Genomic DNA, 16,695 nt, shown 5'->3' on the forward strand with positions numbered 1-16,695 from the left:
GTTGGTTATCCGAGAAATAAATAAATAACTGAATAAAGGCCATTCTTTATCACGTTACTGACTTTCATGTCAAGTATATTCTCATTGTATGGAGGGTGTGTACAAGTTGAATATAGTTTCATTGAACTTACCCAGTCTTTTTGAATTCTGTGAGCCCTAAAAGAATGGAGACACCATTGGCTAGAGCAGACTCTGACTTTTCTTCATGTAACATATGATTCATTAACTCTGCTACTGTTTCTTGTCTGCAACGATAACCAAGATTCATTTAGTTCGTTTCTGTTTCTTGAAATGACGTACGTAATTATTCTGTGGTGCATATGTGATGTGATGTATGTGATAAAGTGTGTGTGTTCTTTATGTAATGGACTGTGATGTAACTTGATTTGCTCCCCCCCCCCCCCCCCCCCCCCCATTGTCTGAATTTCTAAATCTGGAATGTTGGAATCACCTAAGTAAAGATACTAATTCACGTCACAAACCACAGCAGCTTAACAACTATGAAGTTAAACAAACAAGACTTGAAGTTCCCAAAAGGTTGACTTACTGTTCTATAGTTGCTAGCAGTGGATCTTCATCTGCACTTTCCTGTAACTGTGACATATGCTCTCTACCAAGTCGTATCAATTCACACACCGTTAATGAAGCATTACTATGTTTATATTCATCTTGTGTTGTAGGATCTATTACTTCTATAAGCCTTTGTATAAGCCTCTGTTCATTCAGCCACTGATCAAGAAAACACAAATATTTGACCATAAATTTTAAATCAATGGAAATGACATGCGACATTGAGATGTTATTCTCCAATATTTCTCTTCGCGCAGGCAAGGAAAATATTAGTCACCTGAGGGGCCTTTGTTATATTTATCAAAACCCTTAGGTCATGAGTATTTTCCGGCTGAATGAAGAAAAATATTGGAGAATAACATAATTATAATCAAATATCAAAGAAAAAATCAGGGAAAGTAATGGCAATTATGAACGTTTTGACTCATATTTCGAACACAGCAGAACCAGTGACGTAGATACACGTTGTTGTGACATAGATGAATGTTGTTATGACGTAGAACGACCAGAGTATATATTCCATATTTTTGTTCTAAATGGCTCGTGCATGGTATAATGAGAAATAACCAGTTGTGATGCTAGCATTCACTGTAATAGTCTGCTGTTCGTTAGCAGAAAACACTATATACAAACTGACTACAGTTGAAAGGTCATATACCCTGGGTTTATAAGTAAAGCAATTGAAAGAGCATGTTTTTACACTTTATAGGCACACAATAAATGAGTGTGTCAAATACTGAAAGTGCTTTACTTCAGTGTTATGGGTTGTGAAAATACGGCACAAAATACAATACAGATTGTTTTACTTCAGTGTTATGAGTTGTAAAAATGCAGCATAAAATACAGAAAGTGCTTTACTTCAGTGTTATAGGTTGTAAAAAAACTGCACAAAATAGAGAAAGTGTTTTACTTCACTGTTACGGGTTGTAAAAATACAACACAAAATACAGAAAGTGTATTACTTCAGTGTTATGGGTTGTAAAAATACAGCACAAAATACTTACATAAGAAATATCTTGTCTAAGTTGCGCTGTTTCTGCACAGGTAGCTAATCTTAAAATGAAATCCATAATGGCTGAAGTACCGATATGAGTAACTAGTAATCCAACAGGGTCTTCTTTACTTTTAATAAATTCTATAACACTTTCAGTCTTCCTACTTAGCAGCATTGCCATACATTTACTAAAAAAGCTGGCCAGTAATGGATTCAATGGTGCTTCTGATTCCAGAAATCCCCATAATTTGTTCATTAAAACCTAGAAAGAAAGTAAGAAATAATTAATGTACGACTTGTTAGATGTGGCGGCATGTTTGCAGTTTGGTGGACCTGTTTTGAATAGATGTATTTGTAATGATCAAACTAAGGAGTAAGATTTTGATTTTGGGTAAAGAATTGAAATGCTCCTTAGCACGCTCCATATTTGTATCACTGATTATGATGGATCAATTACAATCAAGCTGGGGGGTTTAAAGCTCAGTTTTGATTATATTATAGGAAAAAATTCTAACTTATATTTGCATCAATGTGAGGGATTATTTACAATCAAGTTATGGAGTTAAAGTGCATTTTCGGGTAAATACAGCAAAAGGCTCCTTAACACACTTACAGTTCAGTTTTGGTTAAAGATAGGTCTGTAACACATTGCATACTTGTATCACTATGGTAGACCATTCAACAATTTTCTGTCACACTAGGGGGTTACAATTAAGTTAAAGTTTAAGATTGTAGTCTGGGTGTGAAAAACAGTTGTATGGTTGAAAAGACTTGGTCCGGTACAAAAGAGTAATTTTTATGTTATGGCCTTACTGATAACATAACACTACTTCAAGAATTACGGGGGACTACTGGTCAATCATATAACTGAAAACACTGACCAATTCTCAGTACCTGAAGTAGAATATTACTGCCTAGGCACATCATAAAAATAACAAACACTGGATTTCTTGGCTGACACCAAAACTTCCACTCCATGTGCTTCACTCTAGGTGCGTGTGAAAATAAGTCAACCTTCTTGTTCTATTTTGACCCTCTAGCATGAGGTAAAATACTATTACAGGTACTGAGAATAAGTCAACCTTCTTGTTCTATTTTGACCCTCTAGCATGACATAAAATGCTATTACAGGTACTAAGAATACATCGACCTTCTTGTTCTATTTTGACCGTCTGGCACAAGGTGAAATGTTATTGCAGGTACCAAGAATTACAGACCGACTTACCTCAGTTTCTCCTAATTTATCATTGATTGACGCTACATCAGACGTCAATAATTCACACGCAGTATTAGAATGTTTATACCGTAATTTCTCTTCTATGTCTTCTGTTGGTTCTTGAATTACAAGGTTTACCATTTCTTCCATAATTTCTGGTTTGGTTAGGCTGTGGGCAAATCACAAAACAAATTTAATTGGATTATTTTCTAAAATATATATAACAGAACTTCATGATGCCCGACAGCAAGTATGGCATACTCTGGGTGTTTGCAGAGTGTTTGCAGTGTTCTCTGTAGCAGTACTATGTAATGACAATTATCAACAAAATCCCATGTAAACCAGTTTGTCACATTAGTGGAATTACAACGATTTTTTTCTGAACTCATAGCTTAAATTATTTAGTCAATGTGTGTGTATAATACCACAGTAAATGACAACTCATCAAAGCCCATTGAGTCCAGGGTGTGATATTAATGGTAATCCTGTGTCATCCCACACCACCCCCATCCCCATAAATGCTTGTCATACAGCTACCATAATTTACAGCTGTTAGCCCACTCAGGTTACTGCTAATTTTAGTAGGATGTAGAAGGACGATATATAGATATCAAAGTACTTTGATAACACACATAGTTCTACTGGGAATCTTCTGTTTTCAGTCTAGGAATACACATACAGGACTTCTGGTCACCGTCCTTACGCTACCAAACTTGGAAAGTGGTACTCCACTGTTACTACTGGTCACCGTCCTTGGGCTACCAAACTTGGAAAGTGGTACTCCACTGGGACTACTGGTCACCGTCCTTGGGCTACCAAACTTGGAAAGTGGTACTCCACTGGGACTATGAACAAGTTAATTTCAAGCCCTAGTCTGAGCAAGAACTCATAATATGGTGATGTGATAAGATGTATGATACATTTGTATAATATAGAAGACTTACAAATCAATGAGTTTTCTATTTTGTGCTTTACATTCTTGCAATACGTCATCTTCTTCTAGTAATTCATTCAGAGTCACATCCTACAGAGATAAAAGAATGAAAAATGGAAATCTTATAGAAGATCTTCCTACAAATCTCATCACCTGAAATTAATTTTACAACCCACACCAATGTGCCCTCTAAGCCAATTCGAACGCCACTGACACACACAATTTCTAGGGATGCACCAAAATTTGGTGTTCCCCTATATCTTACTTAACCAACATGCCCTCTAAGCCAATCTGACTTGCCACTGGCGCACCATCTGATATGTCTCTGGGTAGGCATGTATTATTTTACTCTTTGAGCGAGGGCGCTGTATTCTCTATTTCCTGTTTGCAGTCAGGAATGGCCTAATCTACTTTGACATGGGTCAAGTGTGTATATACTACTTGCTGTGTAGTGGCATAAATACCTGGGGTAATACATGTGTACACAGGGAAGGAATTCAAACTTTACAATATCATTATTCATGTACTCTGTGGTAAAACTGGAATGTAGATTATTATGTGACCTTTGCTATTCTGTAATACCCAAGGTGTCAACTATCTCCATACATGAATTATACGTAAGCACAAGAATGTGTCAATATAGATCAGGTAAATTCTACCTGAGTTGCCAAGTCATTTTACCAGGGTTCCCTACCAGTGTTTTTTTGTACAGGGTATTAAGTAGGTGAAATCTACCTGAGTTGCCAAGTCATTTTACCAGGGTTCCCTACCAGTGTTTTTTTGTACAGGGTAAAATCTACCTGAGTTCCCTTCATTTTATCAGGGTTTCAAGTAGGTAACATCTACCTGGGTTCCCAAGTTATTTATTAGGATTCCCTACCCATGTGTTTTCTTAAAGGGTGATAAGTAGGTAAAATCTACCTGTGTTCCCCTGTCATTTCACCAGGGTTCCCTACTAGTGTTTTTGTTAAGGGTGGTATTAAAGTAGGTAAAATCTACCTAAGTTCCCTCGTCATTTTATCAGGGTTCCCTACCAGTGTTTATGTTAAGGGTAGTAAGCACGTAAACCTGAGTCGTAAAATCATTTTACTCGAGCTCCCCACCAGAATTATGGTACCACGTATTGGAATATATGCAGATTTTACCACCATTTCCTCTTTGCTATCAAGACTCCCAAACCATAGCAAAAAACACAACATTTTAAAACCTTCATTATAGTATGGTACAAAACACCTCAAGCTGCTGACACACTTTTACTTCTCTCTCAAAATGACCTACACCTGGGTATGCCTTGACAACTATGGGTTTTTTTGCTATGGTTTGGGAGTTATGTAGCAATAAACAAATACATACCTCCTTGTCTAGTAACGTATCAATATGTGACGTAGTGTGGAGATCAAACTTCCAAAACATGGTTGACAGATGTTATCTTGAAACGTCTGCAAAATACAACACAAATACATAAAATTAGATATGACACACAAAATAACTGTATTGTCGAACAAAGGAGGGTTGTGCGTGAACAGGGGGTTTGGTAAGACTTTCCTCCACAGCAAAACAACAACACAAAGATATAACATTAGATATGACAAAAAATACTGTTATTGTCGAACACAGGAGGATTGTGCGTGAACAGCGGGTTTGGTAAGACTTTCCTCCACAAAAATCCTGCTATGTTTAGCCAACAGTGTTGTTATGCAAGAGCAAGGAAAATATCAAGCTCAGCTTGCCAAATGATCATAAACATTTATGTTACACAGTGAGCATTCCGTTTCATACTGAAATACCTACAGAAAGGGAAGTCTAAACGACAGAAAAAGATAAATATCATATGATTAAAACATATTGTAAAACATACTCATTTGATTAACGGGTGATACATATTTATAATGTTCACTGTGTCATGGTTGAATAACCTTGGCTTTTCCCAGCATTCCCTACCCATGCTTATTTCTCATTCTCCCGGGAGAGGTATTTGTTTGTAGGCAAAATTTACAAGTTGGGAAAACAGGATTATTTTACATAATATGGAAATCTATGCAAGTTTTACCAGATTTTTCCACTTCAATGTACTAGGGTTCCTCACCATGGTTACAGTACAAACTACACATGTACAAGGTACATGTATTGAAATCTACAAACATTTCAACATGTATGTACACATAAATCTGATCAAAAAAATAATACTAGTTATACTTATAGCTACAAATGTAGTGTTGTCTGGATGCCAACGTGGTCTCTAACTTATAAGGATACTGTACACAGTCGAGAAAACCCCTACCTCATTTGCATAATTCACTGTCAAGATTTGTCTCGTTTTCGATCACGCGATCCTGCATCATGGCAGAATACGACCAGATGTAAAGGAACTATAGACTACAGCTAGTACAGTTTTTAAATTCGGACATCATCAGCCATAAAAGATTTGTATTTAACACCAAAATGTAAATACAGTCTTGTCATCATGAATCACGTACACTCTTTCACCTTGCCCTATATGTATATCTATAATTTATAAAGCTAATACCTTCTCTCTATAGACACTTAGTCACTTCAACATCAGGGACTACGCAAAGTGACAGTTCACCTGACTTGGCAGATTTTTGACTGTCTGAGTCACCAATGTGTAAAAATAACTGTGAATTAAAATTTGTCCAATTCCTGGTTTTGATGCCAATCTCAAATCTGAGTATTGTGGATATATTTCACACCTTGTATTTAACTGAAAGATTCATCATTTTGCAATCCCCCGCCCCTCCCCCAAGTCAGGACACCTCCTTCCCACTCAAGTCAGAACAAAGTCAAAATCTGTAACATTATCGAGTCCTATCTAGAATATCAACTTCCATTTTCTAATTACATGTACAGTACTTGAGTTAATTAATAATAACTTAATTAATACATGTAAGTTAATTAACATGTTCTTTAGTTATGCAGTATTATCATTATTTTTCTGGGGGGGGGGGGGGGGGGTTTGATCTATTTAACAAACGAGCGTTAGTGTGCACATAATGTCTTTGCTATAATTTACTAACCATACTTCAATTTACTAACCATATAGCAAATTTCAAATGTCACATATACACTGAACAGCAATTTATGCAGAGATCTCTGGTAAAATGTAACGATATCTCATGTAGAATTCTCTTTCATACTAATGTAAAACATTGGAAATGTTATATTACATGTTAGAGACAACCGTAAGCCATACAAATCACTAATCAGACAAATTTCAAATGTTACTCGTACATTGCACATTAATATATGCATACACATGTAGATATCTGTTAAAACATATGAATATCTCGCGTAGAATTCTCATGTACAAAAACACTTCAAATATTGTATAATATGCTAGGGACAACCGTAAGCCATACAAACCACTAATCTTTCAAGTCTTCACAACACTGCACCAAGTGATGATTCCTGAAGCCTGGTAAAATACATGAATATATTGAGTTCAGGGAGATGTCACTTTTGTATTAACCCTTTGTAGTACTTTCTACGATACGCAAAAAACAACAGTGAGGCATTATAATTTTTCAACTGTCCACTAAAACCACACGACTGTCAGACACCAAGTGATGATTCCAGAAACCAAATCCGACTCTAATAAGAACTCTTCAATCTGGATATTATCATTTTATAATGCTAGGAGTGACATTTTATCCTTGAATGAAATCAATCACAGTTAATTATCTGACTTCTGACATTTACTGGGTTCTTCTCTAATCCTCTCAAATTACAGATATACTGCAAGAGAAGCAATTCAGTAACTGCTCCTTGTTTTTCAGTGACCTTTGAAATTTACTTTTTCTTAGCTTTCAGCTCATCATAAGGACAGTCCTTTTTATTTTTTACGTTTCTCACGACTTGCGTACCCGCCATGACCTGCGTACCCGCCATGACCTGCGTACCCGCCATGACCTGCGTACCCACCATGACCTGCGTACCCACCATGACGTGCGTATCCGCCATGACGTGCGTATCCGCCATGACCTGCGTACCCACCATGACGTGCGTATCCGCCATGACCTGCGTACCCCACCATGACCTGCGTATCCGCCATGACCTGCGTACCCACCATGACCTGCGTATCCGCCATGACCTGCATACCCACCATGACCTGCGTATCCGCCATGACCTGCGTACCCACCATGACCAGCGTACATGTACCAGTGCCCTCTAATGATACCCAAATTTTGTTGTGAGTCAAAATGAGAAAAAACGACATTTACTGTGAATCACCACATAGTAAGAGATAGGTAAACACCAAATTTTGGTGCCTCACTCAACATCGGTGGCACGTCAAATTGGCTTAGAGAGCACACGGGTATCCACTAAATATGGTCACGACAATAAAAACTAGTTTGTAGTAAAATAAGTAATCGATAAAGTGAAGCATCACTTTTAGGTGTGACACAAGGATTTGTTGTACATCACTCAGTGATGCATCAATTGGGTTCGAGAACACTCTGCGCACGACACAACCAGTCCTGTATTTATTTGATTCCACATAATAATTGTAAATATCGGTGGTACATGTACGTCACAGGAATTTGTTGTGCGTCAGTTCAAAGGTTTGAGGACACAATGTGTACAACCTAACAAACTCTGTATTTATTCGATTCCACAAAATCATTTTAAATATCGGTGGTACATGTACATGTACGTCACAAGAATTTGTTGTGCGTCAGTTCAAAGGTTCGAGGACACAATGTGCACAACCTAACAAACTCTGTATTTATTCGATTCCACAAAATAATTTTAAAAATTGACATCCGCTACACAACATGTCTTTGTTAAATACAGCCCAAAATCAAACCAAAGCAATGCAAAAATATTCATTTACTACTAAAACAAATACATGTAGTTTCCTACCGATTCTATTAATTTTCATATCGAAGACATCCAGAATTGAAAGTATCAACATACATTTGTATACACACACCTACAAATATATTTTTTTCCATGAACTAATTATTTTACGTATAAAATGAGAAACATAAAAAAAAATATGGTTGTCCTAATCTGCTATACATTTAGACTACAAAATGAACTCAAAATTACACTTCATCACAAAATAAATGCAAATTACATGTGCATACACAATTTTTATCATGTAATATTTAGCATGGTGTAAATAGCAAAGGTTAGGGTATACATGTGTAAATGTCAACAAGGTAGAATTTTGCTCACGGCACGATTTTCTCAACCAGATTTGGTGTGTGTATCATTTCACCTTGCAGGCGACTAATCAAGATACATTGTAGATAAAGAATGTATATGTTGTTTACATTGTACATGTATATGTATGTGTGAACAACAAAGAAATATTATTATAACTTGTATAATCTATCCTACTGGACTTGCTGTTGTTTTGAATGGCAACAGTTGTAAGTCCTATCCTGGACGCTTCTTCAGGCCGACTGATGATTTTATGACAAATGGTTGGTGACACCTGATGGAGTAGAATTGTCATGTGATGATGAAACTGTTGTCATTCAAAACAACAGCTAGTCCAGTAAGATACATTATAATTACTTCATTATTAACTCCATACCTGGACGATTGACAACATTCATAGACATATGAATGTAGAATGAGATGAAGATGACAAAGTTTGCAATGTATGGAACAAATGACAATACGACATGAGACAATGGAAAGCATTCTAAACCAACAAATTAACAGTCAAGAATATCTCAGCCTCACAACCAGCTCCTCTCTACATCATGATTGTAATAATTAGATTTTATAACTCATCACCATCATGATGACCATCACCACCACCACCACCACCATCATCAGCTACATGTACATGATCATCATCATCACCACCATCACCAGCTACATTTTTGTATATGGTCATCGCCGTCGTTGTCATCATCATCATCATCATCAGCTACATCGGTCATCATCATCATCATCATCATCATCAGCTACATCGGTCATCATCATCATCATCATCATCATCATCATCACCACCATCAGCTGGCGCAACATATGTATTTGTGTACACACATGTACATGTACATTGTACATGTGTGTGTGTGTGTGTGTGTGTGTGTGTGTGTGTGTGTGTGTGTGTGTGTGTGTGTGGGTGAGTGTGGGTGTGTATGTACACTGTATGTGTCACTGTGTGAGTGGAAACACGTAACTATTTCAAAACACTTCATGTCTGAACTGTATGATGCAAAGGAGAATATGAACACTCAGAACAGTAAGTTGTGTGATTCGCATGGTTTTTACGTGTATCAGATACTTAAATAAGTTCATAATGTGTCTGTCTGTATCAATGTGTGAGTGTGTGTGTGTGTGTGTGTGTGTGTGTGTGTGTGTGTGTGTGTGTGTGTGTGTGTGTGTGTGTGTGTGTGTGTGGTGGGTGTCTGTCTCTCTCAATGTCTGTGTGTGTGCATGTAAGTGCACACGCGTGCGTGTGTGTGTCTAAGTATGTGTGGGTGTGATTACATCCACATACATTGTATACATGTACATGTATATGAACTTTTGCATTTGTGGATTCAAATATTTATTATGTACAGCAGGTCAACATTTATACAAGGCAGCTGCTGTTTTCTTTCAATACTTCTCTTTCTAAATGAACATAACTATTTCAGTATGTTTGTATGACGTGTGTTGTAAGTTTGGTATTTGTAATGGACTTTAATACCAATTCTAAGAACCCAAACAATGGTATTACACGTAGTACATACATTCCAATAAATACTGACTACTAAACAGTTATCAATTTTACACCGTTCAAATGCACCACCAAATATAGTTAACCGAAATACATGTAACATGACAAGGTGAAATTTTTTTTTTTTTCGTTATCTTAATTTAATGTACATGTAGCACTAACATGCTTTTTATAAGTTTTATAAATACACTCATCAATAATATTCACTACACAAATAAGGAAAATGAATTCTTTGGGATCCAGTTCCACACAAAAAATTCTTGAATTTTTCTTGTCCAGAAAAAGCCATACAAAAAATACATGTATTTTACAATGTACATTTGTACTGTATGTGTGATTTCCAGTATGGAGGGTTAATCTCAAAACATCTGCTTTTTATCAACTTCTTTGGATTGAGGACACTTCCATGTACCATTCCAAGTTTGCATGGTTTTACAGAACTTCTGATACATGTACGTGGACATACAGTATAGCGACCTTATTTCCACTTCGCTTACATTTTTGTAAATTTTCTACGATTCAGTTGATGTCGTGTAAACAAACACGTCCTTAGCCTGTCCTCAAGTGGGTTACAGATACCTTTGAAGCCTTTCAGAGTTCATTCTCTAGAACTTCATTTCATAATCATAACTTCACACTGCCTGAGGCAGGATGGCGCCATTATAGAAACAGGAAAGATATTAGAACATTCAATATGTTGATATACACTACTTATCCTGGGGTTAAATGCATTTAAGTTATCTGAACATCTCATACAGATCAAACTCTCTATCATTGTGCCCCTAAGCCAATTTGATGCTACTGACGAACAAAATTTGTAGTAACGCACCAAAATTTGGTGTTCCCATATTTCATACTATGTGGTGACTCAAGGAATGCCAGTTTTTAACATTTTGATTAACAACAACAAAATGTGGCTACCATTAGAGGGCACACTACGTTCCAAAAATAGGATTAGCTTAAAACATAAAACAGGCTATCAGAGCTACTGGTCATAAAATTATGATAATAATTTTACCATAACTGTTATACAATACCATCTATCAATCTACAGTTACTCTGTTCACATGGGCACATACACACATACTAATAAGGACTCTTCCTTCGATGTGTGTACACTGTAAATGTAAATGCAAATATGAACTGAGACAATACAGAGTTTGACACCAACCGTCACATGCAAGTCTCCTACAAATGTCCAAAACTTGTTGCTTGTGAGTGCGAGTGATTTTGTTCTAGCATTTACCTTTCTCCAATCTCCATTGTCAGGGTAAATCATCATTTGTTTTCAGAGTAGTTTTGCTGTTTTCTTCCTAGAATTATTCACAAGAGGTATCATGGCCGACAGAATGACCTGTACATGTACATGCCTAATAACAACCAGAACAACTGTTTTCATACCATTTTACTTCTTTCAGCATAAAGGTAAGTGATGTAGAGAACAATTTTCCTCATATCACGAGAGTGCTCAGAAATTACAAGAGGGCTTAGTAGTAGCACCTTTGTTACTTTATTAAGTGAAACCACTCGTACAATAACTATACTGAACACATACATTTTGTATATGGTGGGAAGTAGTGCGCCCTCTACGCCAAATTAACGTGCCACTTTCGCACACAATTTGTAGTGGCGCACCAAAATTAGCTGTTGCCCTATCTCTTACTATGTGGTGACTCACAAGAAATGCCTGTTTTGATCATTTTGACTCACAACAAAATTTGGCTATCATTAAACGGCACACTGGGAAGTCAGTTGAAATATTCTTGAAACAATGACCTACAGATTTCACAATTGTTGACAGAAACATTGCAGAGTCAACGAGCAAACATAAACACTAAAATAAGAAAATTTATTTATGACAATATTTCCACAAGAGTACTGTAATAAGAGAAAACAGATGCAGATTCATAAAATTTGAAACATTTCCACAGGTGCATACAGTATTAATCCAAACTTTAAATGTATTTCTAAAACTTATAAATATTTCATTGATGGCATGTTAAAAGCATGCCCACTGGGTGTGAGAAGTGCTGGCTGAGGTCAATCAACTCTACAACTGGAAATAGACTGTGTAGCTCAAGGCAATCATCCCATAACCTTGGTACTCCAATTAAATTAAATTAAATAATTCCTGCCATACGGTACCCTGGAAAATAAATTACACAAGACAACACTATTCCTCCGTACTCCTATCCAGTCATATTGAAACCGGACAATTTGATATTAATGGCACTTCTCATCGGCAATACTATGATGGAACCTCACCCCACAAGAGTGTGCAATAAGATAGTGCATGTCTAGAGAAAATAGAAACGTTGGGCAGGGGAGGGGGATACCTGTCGTAAACTGCAATGTCAACTGCACAAAATCTGCTACGCCGACACCCCTCCCCCTCCCACCTTCCACAAGAGTTACCCTCCTAATGCCTCCTCTTGGGCATCACAAGGATTTGGCAAACCTTGTACACCATTCCTTTTATTTTCAGTAGTTTTTTGTTTTGCATCATATCTCTAAGTGGGTAAGTGCGCCCTCAGCATCAATTTGATACACCAATGATGTACAGCCATTTCTGGCAACTGACATAATAAAATTTGTTCCTCAACTTCCCCCATCGTGTACAATCTGGTGACGTACATAAGAACCCCAGTTTTTATCATACTGACCAGCAACAAAAAGTGATGTCTTTCGTCAGAGGACACACTAGTTAGCAAGGTTCCTAACCTTTTCCTTCTCCAAGACTCTTAGCAACAATAGAAATTTGTTTACATCACACATTTATTGTGTAAATTTCACTGGACGTTTTTTGTCATTTTTTCATTGCAAAATACTGGAGTACATACATATTATACTTAGAATCTGGTGGACGTCAACATATCCGCCATTTTGTTTTTCAAGGATACATGGTTGCAGTACCACCAAATGTAATGATCTGATCAGAAACTGTCGACTCATCATTACAACACACTCCTGAGTCAAGACATTAAGACAAATTTTCCAATTAAAACATAATCTCTTCAAATTATTTGCAATTTTATTGCTTTTTGTCAAATCAAACAAAGAAAACAGGTAAGTTAATAGACTCAACTATCAATCATTTTCTGTCAGCTGTCTGTACACAGAAAAATAGTTATGCTAGGGAGCCTACTCTGACCCTTACTCCTTAGGTTGGTTCTAAAAATATGGTCAGACAAGGTGGCCTTGGTAAAGTGTAACTCTTGTTACATAAAATAATAAAATATTTATAATTGTTACATAATTTGCAATGCATGCATAACTGCACTTTGATCTTGTGCATAATGTTCATCCACCCTGTGGTACTGCATTGTGTACATTTTTATGACAGGTCGTAAATGGAAAAACATGCTTGGTCTACCAATTCATGTGGGCCAGGATAATTTTTCAAATCTTTAGGGAGAAAGCTACTGCAAAAGAGCTGTATACATTCTAATAACACACAGAAATATATGTTGTGGGTCAGAATTATAAAACAATTTTTTTTTTGTCAGTCAACACAGTTTAATGATACCTTATCAGGGGTGAACAAATCCACTGGTCCTGGGTCCGGGACTCGCGATTTTTTTGGGCGGACCAAACAAATTCTACCTTGTCTGGTCCGTCGGACCTGTACCTTACTGTTAACAACTATGTTAAAAAGTCGTCTGAATATACAGATTCATAGGTAAGATTTAATGTTTCACATTAGCTGGACGTTGGACCACTAATTCTTTCAGCAGGACCACTGGATTTTTTAAGGCACTGGTCCGGGGACCACCAGTTCACAAAATGATTTGTTCACCCCTGCTTATTCTTGGACTAGCTTGTCATCAGAAGTCTTCCTTTCCAGACAACATCAGACTAGAGAACTCTACCCCATATCACAGACACTGTATATGTACATGTAGATGTGGACACTTTCAAAATAAGGGTCCAGTCAGTGAACCAGAAAAAATAAATGTAGGCAGCCAAATTTTTAATTGTACATAATTTGTTTAAAACTTCCCCCAGGTGCGTCACTAACAGTCCAATTTTATTCAACACACAGTCTTGTAATTTAAACAAAGAAAACAAAGTAGAACATATGAAAAGGAATGAGACACATAAAATTTAGGGGAATCATAAGAAATTGTCCATTTTTAGAAGCATGCCCAACTCACTGGCTTGGTGGATTTGAACAATAAGAAAGCCTGGCTGGTCCAAAAAATGCAGTCTATATTATATTCAGAAGATGAACTAAGAATACCAATACTAAATAAAATTCAAATGCATCATTAGCAGACCAGAATGCAAGGACTTGAAGGCAAGGGGGCATTAATTATTATTGTAACTAACTTCTGAAAGTAATAATTCATTGGAAGTGTAGAATCACTGTGTAATTCCTCTTTTGAGGTGAGTTTTTTTTCACTGACGAACAAAAACTTCCTGGACTTTGATCTAACACTATTAGCACTGTAATTAATTTAGTTATAAGGATTATTGATTAATAGAAAACTGACAAAGAAAATCCTCTTCGGTAACCTCTGTTACAAATTAAGTTAACTCAGACTTCAGTATCTATTTTTATGATATCGCAAACATTTCCCCCTAGTAATGAGGTCAGGTCACTCCAGTGATAAAAAGGTCACCCCAGCTAGGTCAACAACAAATTCATAGCACTGGTAGACCTCTCCTCTTAAATACAAAGAAATTCATATCTCCTGAAATTAGCTTTGGTTTCTATGGTATGGGACGATTGATGAAGTACCTGTCTGAAGTCACTAGTATTGTTTTTTTAAACACATTGGAGAGCCACACAACATTTATCTGATCCCTTTTAGAGCCCCGCAGTCGTCGCCACTCCCCTCGACGAAGATATGCACGTACACAGTCGCGCTGACCACACAGTACATGACCATATTATTACGCCTCCATTTTCTTGGAAACAATTAATCCACGGACCCCGATAATTTCTGAATAAACCTAACATTTGCTTCCAGAAATCTATGCAGTTTTGACAAAGTTAAACTACTGAAATATCACGTCGAAGTGCGCAGTCGATAACAGACTCGACCACGTACTGAGTGTTTTCATGTTTACTGATTACATAGCGATTCACCGGTAGTTACTTCCCGGTTGACGGTCCCAGTAGATTTCACCGTGACTATCTTCTCTAAGACTGACGTAAAAGTCCTCTATCTAAACAAACTCACAATATCGTAAGACCCCTATGTTAGAACCTCCAGATACAACTTTTGACAAGTTTCCCGAGGAAAAATGTGAATGATTACCTCGGACTGTTTGTATTTCAAAGTTTGCAACTCGTTAAATTTTGTCAAAACTCAAGGAAATCATATAAACGACGGCCACGTCGTAACGTCAATAAAAGGAACAAGTTTAAAAGACCAAAAGCAACAATTTGAGAAGTCAAAATACTCACCAGAATGAAAATGATTTCAGTTGTTGTGATTTCCAACGATGTCCACGTGAATTTAGTTTCATACAGGAAGAAATATACACACCGACATCCAGAAACCGAACTACATGTAGGCTCCGCAAATGCGATATTATTTCCACCAAATCACGACTGATTGCTGTCAAGCAATTCACAAATACTCATCGGAGTTTCTAGATTTGAACTGTTCATCCGTCAGTACGGCTGTTGGTTTACTTTCGCTGTTGTAAAGGTTAAAACCACGGCGGGAAACACGAAATTTTGAACCAAAATGGCGCAGCGGTAAAAATTATACTTCTTGGTATCCCATAATAGTATTCAATCACGTGACATCGGGCATGGGTGACGTCATGGATGATCTTTTGGAAGATTTCAACAACGGCTTATGTCCTGCCGTTTCGTCATGACCAACGCATATACAATCCCCAAATACCTTTAAAACCGTATTAGGAAAATAAAAGAAAACAAAGATGACGACAACAATAAATGTCAAATAATGATAATTAACATTCTGACGTCCGCTAAAGTAATTTGAAATGGAAGATGTCGATTTCTACCCCCAGTCGGCCGCGTACCTACGCGCGTAGCCTTTTGTAGCTCCGTTTCAAACAGACAAATAAGTAATTTACTTGTCTGTGGTTTTCAGGAGTTATTGACGGACTTTGTAATGTTTTCTCTCTCGAAAACCTGGATTGAAAAAGTATGTGTAAAACTACTTTATAAAAAAAAAAGCGCCGAAAATCATTGCGAATCATGCATGAACAGCTACACCTGATACACCTGTTGCAGCTAAGCTTATCGACCGGGACTAGGCCCCAAGCCACAGTAAAAAAATAATAATAATAAAATA

At 37.0% G+C, this 16,695-nt stretch overlaps 1 protein-coding gene across 3 annotated transcripts in view; it reads right to left on the reverse strand.

Moving 5' to 3' along the window:
• Positions 1-16,140, reverse strand: part of LOC144452827 (serine/threonine-protein phosphatase 6 regulatory subunit 3-like) — a 37,929-nt gene extending 21,789 nt beyond the window's left edge. For all 3 annotated transcript variants that reach the window (XM_078143994.1, XM_078143993.1, XM_078143992.1), the window contains exons 1-7: positions 15,831-16,140; positions 5,068-5,153; positions 3,725-3,804; positions 2,790-2,949; positions 1,575-1,826; positions 548-729; positions 132-245 (exon numbers count right to left, since the gene is read on the reverse strand). In XM_078143994.1, coding sequence (XP_078000120.1) covers positions 132-245; positions 548-729; positions 1,575-1,826; positions 2,790-2,949; positions 3,725-3,804; positions 5,068-5,127 — 848 coding nt within the window. In that variant the 5' untranslated portion in view covers positions 5,128-5,153; positions 15,831-16,140. The remainder of the gene's footprint in view (positions 1-131; positions 246-547; positions 730-1,574; positions 1,827-2,789; positions 2,950-3,724; positions 3,805-5,067; positions 5,154-15,830) is intronic.
• Positions 16,141-16,695: the final 555 nt, after the last annotated feature.

Source organism: Glandiceps talaboti, chromosome 23 (genome assembly GCF_964340395.1).
Source record: "Glandiceps talaboti chromosome 23, keGlaTala1.1, whole genome shotgun sequence".
NCBI lineage: Eukaryota > Metazoa > Hemichordata > Enteropneusta > Spengelidae > Glandiceps > Glandiceps talaboti.